Raw genomic sequence first — 9711 nt, 5'->3', positions numbered from 1 at the left:
ACTTTTCAAAAATGAAAGTAAATGTAGGGATGTCTAATATCAATCCTTCAAAAACAATGCAAACAAGATAGTACGGAAGGCATTTGCATCATCCTTACACAATAACACAGGAAAGAATTAACATATAGCAATATATATATATATAACTATTTAATTACAATTGAGTTTAATTTATCCTAATTTTGTCTGTTAACATTCTACTCGCTCAATGCTAATGTTGTTTTTGTAGTTCGAATATTATGAACTTTTTTTTTTTATATTAACGGTGATGATGGAATTTAAAGAAATTCCGAAACGTCCGTGTTAAAGATGTTTTTTGGTATTATGGTGTTTTTAATATTTATTATGAAACACTGTATAGTATCGTAAAGTTCTGATGACCTATTGAGGAGATATGTAAAATACAATTTGATGAGCAATCCAAGCCATCCCTACATAGGCAGTTCTACCGTTTATAAAATTTACTTTTTTATAAAATCTAGTTTGTTTCTTGTTTGGTTTGATTCGAATTTTGCGCAAAGCTACACGAGGGCTATCTGCGCTAGCCGTCCCCAAATTAGTAGTGAAAGACTAGAGGGAAGGCAGCTAGTCATCACCACCCACCGCCAACTCTTGGGCTACTCTTTTACCAACGAATAATGGGATTGATCGTCACATTACAACGCCCTCACGGCTGAAAGGACGAATATGTTTGGTGGGACGGGGATTCCTAACCCGCGACCCTCAGATCAAGTCAAGCGCCCTAACCACTTAGTCATGTCGGGCCAGTTTGTTTCTTTTATTATATTGTTCGTTTGTTTCTGATATTATATTGTTTGTTTGTTTCTTTTATTATATTGGTTCGTTTGTTTCTGATATTCTCGCAGACTCATATAAAAGGGCAAAATGCGCTATCCGATCGCCATTTTTAAGTGACAGACTAGGACTTACTGGAGTTAGTCTCTTCGATTAATATAATTTAACCGTCTTTTTTATAACTCGTCCACAGCCCCAAAGTGTGGAGCGCATTTATTTTGTTTTACGTTGTTTTTTGCGGCATCGGAGAGCGAACCACTGAATCTCAGAAACACAGTCCGACACAATAAGATTCAGTGTCTGTGTGTCACGTAAGTCCTAAATCGCAGTCACCGATTTCTAAGTGGTACCAAACGAATCATCTCGGTCCCGAGGTTTAGATAAAAATAAACTTTTTCACCCCACCCCGTGGGGAACCTGGGGATTTCCTGCAAATATCTTCTCCTAAAATGCTGTACCCGCCAACTTCTAAATAAAACCAAACAAATCGTCTCGGCCCCAAGATTTGCACAAAGGTAAAACTTTTCACTCAGCCCCTTAGAGGTATTTTGCGAAAACAATTTTGCAGAGATTCCCTGAAAACGGACCCCATATTTGGCATTCATTTACATCAGAGCACGTAAATAAGTAGGCTTACTAATTACTGATCGTAATTTGGTTAAATAAATGAAATTTGTAAGTATAGCAGCAATTAAACAGACAAAAAGTGCAAAATAGTAGTTCAAGCATTAAATCTGCATTATAGCGGTCCTGTAAATATGGGCCATAGGCCCATGGGTGAGCTAGATTATTATATAATTGATTCATAAAATAATTAACCTGATTTGCTGTTTCATTGTATTTCTCGGCTGAATCTTGTCGCCGACGACCGTTGTGTCCTCCTACAGCGTAGATCATACCGTTTAGCAATGCAACGCTAACGTAGGCTCTTAAAACACACCGAAGCAATAAGAATAATGTTAACACATTGAATTTTACTCATAAATAATACATCATACAAGCATTGATTACTTCCTCGATGTTAACAAATATCTTATCCTAACATAACCATGCAGACTTTTATTTCATCTGATGAAGGTTTAAAATATTCAAATTCACGTTTTCACTTTCTAATTTATTTAAACGAATCCAGAGTGAATTGTTTTGGACATATCTGATTGAAATTACTGCTAGCTGCGAATGTTTATTTTTTGTCACTTAATATTTCGTTTTTACTATTTCTTCAGCAGTGAACTTTTACTGGTAAACTCTCAATATAATTAAAAATGACAGATACAATATAAATGGTGAGAAAAATACAATGGAATTATGAAAATTAATTTTCGAACATCTGATTAAAACAGTGTCTGATTAAAGAAGGTATCATTTATTACAAACCGCTAATCCTGGAATTCTAAAGTATCGTTTGTAGCGTTTTTATTCTAGTATAACTGACATTCAGACATATTAACCCTTTTTTTATAATGTATTCCCGACCCTTTTATAGACATCTCACCTTTTCACATGAGTCATTCAGACATATTAGCCCTTTTTTATAATGTATTCCTGACCCTTTTATCGACATCTCACCTTTTCACATGAGTCATTCAGACATATTAGCCCTTTTTTATGATGTTTTCTCGATTCTTTTTATCAACATCTCACCTTTTCACATGAGTCATTCAGACATATTAGCCCCTTTTTTATAATGTATTCCCGACCCTTTTATCGACATCTCACCTTTTCACATGATTCGTTCAAATATATTTACCTTATTTTTGAAACACTTGTGCGTATAGTGACTCTATCTGTTGGATTAAAGAAATGGACGTACATATCTATATAACAAAAATCCAACCATAGTATCACATTGTTTATTATAACTGAAAATTAAATGCGTCCTACATGAAGGAAGGACGCAGAGTCTTCACCTTACATTTTACATTCTGAAAAGTCCAGTTCAAGTCTTTACAACGTCTCCTACGTAGAGAGTTGTATCCCCCAAAGTCAGTGGTTCCCAACCTTTTGTAGCCATCGCACCCTCTAAGGAAGCCCTAGCACCCATCTCCTAAAAGTGTGCATTAGACATTTTCTCTTGGCGACATTTGGGGGAAAACTTCTTCTTTGGCTTCTTCCGCGCACCCCCTGGACCCTCATTTCGCACCCCTGGTTAGGAACCCGTACCCTAAGTCGCTCATCCAGATCTCACCTTTTCATATGCATGGGGGCCACTTCTCTCCAATGTCTGCTAACTATATTCCAACACCAGACGGTGTTCAGATAGTCAACACTGTTGAAACCACCAATGACGTAGACATCAGTTCCTAACACGGCTATTTTATGATAAGATCGCGGTCCTGCTGGGTCATTGATGTCCAGCTAACGGCAATAGAACGTATATATAATTCTGTTGAAAGTTTCTAAGCAATACCTTGCGTATATACAAGTAAGCTTACAAGCGTATCAATGATTCAGATCAGTATTATGATCAATAGTCTAACAATAAGCTATTGATTAACCGCCCTTTTTCTTTGGTTATGTAAGTAATATTTGTATACTTTAAACGCATTGTCCGTCACTAATTTATGTATCCAATTCGTTTTATAAAATTATTAAAATAGAGGCATCTATTTAAAGACGTTTTACGCAACTGTACATGTATATCAAGTAAATTGTGCCTCCTAAGCAACATACAGAGTGGGCAAAAGTGACCCTATAATCGTTTCGTTTAGATTATAATTTAATTTCTAATGACTTATTCTGAAATGAAACGTAATTAAATTACTTTCAGTTCTTTTCGTAATATTTTTATTACCAGTCGTATAATACCAATTGTACCAACCGTATAGTACTAAGTGTACAGTAACTTTGTCCTCACGCAGATACAGACGCTTTAGAAGATGCATTAATCACCTTCCTGGACAAATATTTCAAGCGTGCGTATTTGCCCAAAACGTCGAACTTAAGCTTGACCAGCACTGCATACATCACTATTTCAACAAATGGTATCCATTAGTAAAACTATATAAAAAACACATCTAGGACATAATGGTATCTACCATCATAGCGTACACAAAATTAAGACAAATATTATATCATTAATAAGTATGTTGACATTAACAAACAATAAATTTATATTCGATAAAATGAATTGTGTTTAAAGTAGTACTGTATTAATTTATAGTTTCAAATGATATCACACTTGTTTGAAACACACGACTGTTTAGTTAATATGAGTGTTATGATTTAGATGATTTTGAGTATAGTACGGGTGTTAAATTTAGTTATTTTAAAATATATACAGTTTATTGCAGGTTTATTTACGTAACAGTGTACGAGTCATACGTCGTGTAGTTCAATTGTTGAGTTATTACGTCATGTTAATAGAAGCTTCTAAGGTTTATTGTTGTTATAATTGAGTATTATTGCATTTCGTAGCGCGTGGAATGTTCTAAGCTTCGGTCAGGCTATAAATACGAGTCCAAAATGTAGTTCGAGTAAGACATAGTTAGTAATATAGATCTAGACTGAGTTTAGCCATAAAGAGCATGTAGTGGCGGTTTTTTAAATTGTAATTATCATAGATTGCATTGTAATAATAGAATAGAGAAGAATAACTCGTCTTGTCAAATTGTGTTCTGAAGTAACTGAACTAACCTATGTGAACTTTGCCAAAAAAAGTAGACAATTATTTAAAGCTCTGGATACAATTGTGATATTTAACAGTGTAACGGACATTTGTATACATGTTTTACTTGCTTTAATGTATGCTGTTTTTTTTATTGTTGAAATTTATCACCAACAAGTCACGGACACCTACTGTAAAGAATCCGGCCCATACATAAAACCTTGCAACATTAGTCTATTTATATAAATATTAGTTTTGCGGAGATGTATAGTTTGTCTACTGTATATCTTTTGGTCAGTAAAAATTCTAATAAGGAACAAAGAAGGATTTTTCAATCTCGTTAACATTTCTTTTCTTCTTTTTTTTTTCTTGTTTTGTTTAGAAAGAAAAAACATCTGCAAAGTATTCTTACATGAAAATAAGTAACGTAAAATTTAATGCATGGTCTTCCATTTGTCTGTGTTACCTGAATCCACCTGTCGGCTCTAACATCGTACGCTTCTATCAAACTGATTAGATTCCTACGATTCCAACCACCAAAGATGAACAGCGCCTCATGGGGGAACCTGGGACGAATCAGGTGTGGAGAAATTAGTTTCGTGTCTATCAAGGGTTTTTCTTGTCGTTGATCCCACAGGATAGTGAGTGCCTCGTTGATCAGAGGTCGGCAGTTACTTTGCTCTGTGACATGTGGATGATATTTGACCATCTTGATGAAGAATGTAACATCCATAAGGCCAAATCGGACACATTGCATTAGTCTTAACAAATCATGTTTTCTGTCCTCCGGATCGTTGTCAATCCATTTTACAATGGCTTCCCAAAGGTCTTCTTCATGGCAAATATTTAAGTCATCAGCTGCAAATATGTCTACAAGTTCTTCTGCAGGAAGTTCTAGAAACTCTTGGGAAGTTTCTAAGACTTGTACAATTTCTTTCATCAAAAATCTATGATTTAATCCAGAAATAAGTTACCGAAAAATTATAAACGGTATTAAAAAACAAGTCTGTAATATACGAAAAAATAATAATATGTTGATTTTCTACTTGTAATGTATATATGTTTAAATAGACATGAAAAACTTCAGGTTTAGTATACTATTAGTATCCGAATTAGTGTTGTTTATTTCTTTGCTTCGTAGATAAGCACAAGGCTACAGATGGGCTATCTGTGCCCTACTCACTGTGAGTATCGAAACCCGAATTTTAGCGTTATAAGTCCTCAGAGGGAGCCGAATTAGTATTGATAATTTAATTTTTCACTTATTCAAAGTTGCCCTTTTAGATTCGTAATATAAGAACATTTTTATTATTATTGGAGTTAACCAAGAATTATTTTTAAAAGCTTTCTATATATATATATATATGCCCCCCCTCTCCAATAGCTAAAAAAAGTTTCATGGCTAAAATACGAAAGTTCGTGGTTCGATCCCCGCGGTGAGCACAATCCAGAGAGTCCATTGTACAGTTTTGCACTTAAGCAAACAAATATAACATAGAATTAAAAAATAAACAAACAGTGGTAAGTACCAATTAAATGCCTTTTACAGTTTTTTCCCTCGCAGTGAATCTGAAAGACCAATTTAAAAGTTATAAAGTCATCGTAATATTTATAATTTATATTAATTCATTTTAATATTTATATAATTTTGTTGACTTTTTAGTATACTCAAACACTTTAAAACGTTTAGAATTGAAATTGCTTGAACTTATTAATGTATTTCTGGAGAAGTTTTTTTTTGTAAATCCATACTATACAAAAAATAATTAAAGTTTGTTTTATCGTGTGACCATAATCTTCTCTGTAAAGCTCATTTTTTAACTATCTTAATTCCTTTCTCTTCTATACTAACAGGCACTTGAATCAATGCTGTTTGTGTCTACAGTATGCTATTCAGCCGCGGCATAGCGGCTCATAGAATGGCTCTGAGTTTGTTTTTTCCGTGTTTTTTTTTTTGTTTTTTAAAGTACAAACGTTCAGCTCGTAGCTTCGTCATCTCTTGACCGATTTGACATTTAATTACAGTTTTGGACTCAGGGTGTCAAACCCTTTCGATTCATGTATCTGACCACGCCTAAGGTGTCATAGATTAATTTACTCTAATCCTGCCTAAAAAAATTTCAATTTGAGGGTAGGCTCGTAGACATCCTGATGAGTAATAAAATCGAATCATGTATACGCGCGCATCACGTTTAGTATTGCTGGCGCACAAAATACAGCTAATAAAAATAAAAAAAGAAAGGTCTCGTAGATAAATTTACTCTAATCCCGCGTAAAAGAATTTCAAGTGCCGCGGCTATTACGGATTCCCTCTTGTTTTTACACATAAAATTTTTTAGCTTACTATATTTTTATTATTACTGAAAATAAGCAACACACATTTCTCTCTATTTCAACAATATCCTGAAAAAAGATAAGAATGTTTTTACTGGCTAAACGGAGGGCGGTGGGTGGACAGAGGAAAGGTTTGTTTAAAATTAAGGACAAAGCTACACAATGGGCTATCTGTGCTCTGCCCACCACGGGTATCGAAACCCGGTTTCTAACGGTGTAAGTCCGCAGACAAGCCGCTGTGCCATTGGGGGGGGGGGGGGCGAGAGAGGAAAGAGGGACAAATCACTGAAATTGTGAGGACAGCTAGGAATATATCGTTTGTAAAGTAATTTAATTGCTATTGAGTTCACTTTAACTTGGCCTACTTCAAAACTGTTTGATTAAATGGGGAAATATCCTTACTGGGTTGTTATTTTTTCCAAATCTAAAACACCGTATACTTGGGCGAACTGCCGAATTCCAATACAGTTTTCAAGATCCATGTTATCTATTAAAAACTGGCTACAATCTTTGACCATTCCGATGACATTGAACTGATCAGCTGCGGGAAGAAGGACGTCGACGTTACCCACGGTAACCCAAGTCACTCGTGTATAGGCGTACTTAATAATAAGTTGTAACAAATCCGCTGTTATCCCAGGTATGAGAATATCCTTCTTATGAGGAGTACCCAAGGTGTTTGTGAAAAGAACCTTAAAATATGGACTACTGGCTGACAACACAGCGGAATGAATCAAAAACTTCCCACAATCATGGGTCCGGAGAATAGTATCACACAACTGACCGGTAGATCGCATTTCGTCCAGAATTTGTAGTGGTTCAGTTATTTCTCGGTCAGTTTCCATTATTCAAAGTTTTTTGTTGTTGTTGTTCTCAGCTTAAGATTCTCAGACTTCTGTTTGTTTTGTTGATCGTTATATTATTTTATTTTAATATATAAAGACGATAGAAAGTTAACAAACGTGTTAAGTTTTCTGTACAACCACACGCTTTTAACAGAAACAATATAACCTAGGAAACCATATTGTTTCCGATTGTTACGACAGTCAGCGACTATTGAATAATACAAAAAGTACTGTTGTCTGTTGAACTAAAAAAAATGGGTGCAGTCACGTTGAATTACACTTACTTTTTAGTGATCTGACAATACAATGGGGATAAAATTTAATACTGCTTTTCATAACTATCCTTTCAACATTATTCAGTTAATTATCTAGTTGTGAAATAAAAGGAAGATGCATCTTCGACTTATACAGGCTGACGAGAAATGAGTTATTGCCACTGATTCGACGTTTTATGAAGGTCAAATATAGGATAAGATAATTTCGTTAAATGAGCCTGAAAAGGACGAAATTATGTGACAAAGGACGTTGAATATTTTAATAACTGATAAAATAAAGGTACGTTCCTATATGCAGGTTTTTTCTATGTAGTTCTGAGGCAAGAGGTTGAGAGCTCAGATAATATAACATAATATATGATAATATAACAAAGACCATAAATCACGTAAAAGCAATCTCAGTTGTGGACAATTTCAACAATGTAACTTAGTGTCATTGTTATAACGCACTTAGTGAGAATTGCAAGAATTGAAGTTCACAAATGATACTTGATTTTGTTGAATTTCGCGCAAAGCTTCTATCTTCCAGGCCACCACAGGCCTCATACATAAAAGAACATAAATATTAATTGGTTTACTCATATGTATTATGGTATATAATTAATAGAAGTAATAACTCATTTAAGTCGCAATTATTTATTATTTCAAAAACAAATATATTTTTCCACATGTTTCAGACACATTTCTTCGGGCCATCATCAGACAAAACGAAAATAGACGAGACAACAGTTTATATACTATATTTAAAAAACTAACATTTTATTTAAATGAAACAATACAAAAATATAAATACGCAGTGTGTATATATATATATACATATAATTATACAATATACACAAATAAAATATTCAACATAAATATAAGAGAATATATGAAATACATATAAGTTTGTATAGAACGTTATTCCAAGTACACTGGAGGAATGAAATTCCTGGACCTTCGTCTTTATCTAAAGAAAAAATCTCCGTGTTTATTTCCAGCGATTCCTTTACATTCAGCTGAGTGTAATTTCTCAGGGAACACAATAACTGGGTATTTTATAGGATACGGTGCTAATAGTTAATACCATGTTCTGCTACACATGATAAAGTGCAGTTATTGTTTTTTTACTGCAAGTATGTCCACTCAATCGACTTTCATAATCTATGCCCTTGGTGCATAATATTGTTATGACAGCGGAAGTCACTCGACGCTGGAAGCATGCGCGCTGGAGTTTCTAGAAGAATCATGTCTCTTCTTGGCAACTCTAGTCTTTTCTACGCACCCTCTATTTTAGTATATAAGCAGGCAAATAAAGCGAGATAATTAATTGAATTGCAGACAGGCAGAGATAGAGACGCACAGTTGAGTCAAGCGCGGTAGTGACGGTAAGTGAAGTGCGTGAATCGTTGTGAATTATAGCATATGTTTAAGTTAAAGTGACTGTGGAAATTAAGTGTATTGCAAAGTTGTATTGAGAAAGAATAAACTAGTTTTATTTAAGAAATGACTTGTATCGCTAAAGTTTCATCCGAAAGAAATTATACGGGAAATTAACAAACGACCAGAGACGTAACAATATTCTGTGTGTCCAATGGTGCTGATATTCCTGAAATATCACTAATAGCTAATCACTTCTCCCCGAAGTATTTTTTATCGTCTTTACCTTTAAATCCATATACATATTTCTGAACACAGATAGGTATGGGACTTTTTACTTTTGTTAAAATCTGTTTAATTAAGTGTTCTGCCTCCCCCTTCCTTTTTTAAAAGGGATTATTGTTTACCACAAGTTTGACGGATTTTCTATGAAAACCGTGGTACATATTGTTACGTCTCCGTTTGTTAATTGATTTTCCGTAACTTCGTTCCGACG

At 34.5% G+C, this 9711-nt stretch overlaps 1 protein-coding gene across 1 annotated transcript in view; it reads right to left on the bottom strand.

Moving 5' to 3' along the window:
- The window catches only part of LOC106467400 (kelch-like protein 10), a 12688-nt gene extending 5107 nt beyond the window's left edge, over positions 1-7581 (bottom strand). Inside the window, exons 1-4 of the mRNA XM_013927750.1 lie at positions 7139-7581; positions 4869-5349; positions 2984-3153; positions 1615-1723 (exon numbers count right to left, since the gene is read on the bottom strand). Of these exons, the coding sequence (XP_013783204.1) occupies positions 1615-1723; positions 2984-3153; positions 4869-5349; positions 7139-7581 (1203 nt within the window). The remainder of the gene's footprint in view (positions 1-1614; positions 1724-2983; positions 3154-4868; positions 5350-7138) is intronic.
- Between the last annotated feature and the right edge of the window lie 2130 nt (positions 7582-9711).

Source organism: Limulus polyphemus, unplaced genomic scaffold, assembly GCF_000517525.1.
Source record: "Limulus polyphemus unplaced genomic scaffold, Limulus_polyphemus-2.1.2 Scaffold2600, whole genome shotgun sequence".
NCBI lineage: Eukaryota > Metazoa > Arthropoda > Merostomata > Xiphosura > Limulidae > Limulus > Limulus polyphemus.
The sequence above is the reverse complement of the archived record's forward strand: the minus strand, read 5'-3'. Positions and strand labels throughout refer to the sequence as shown.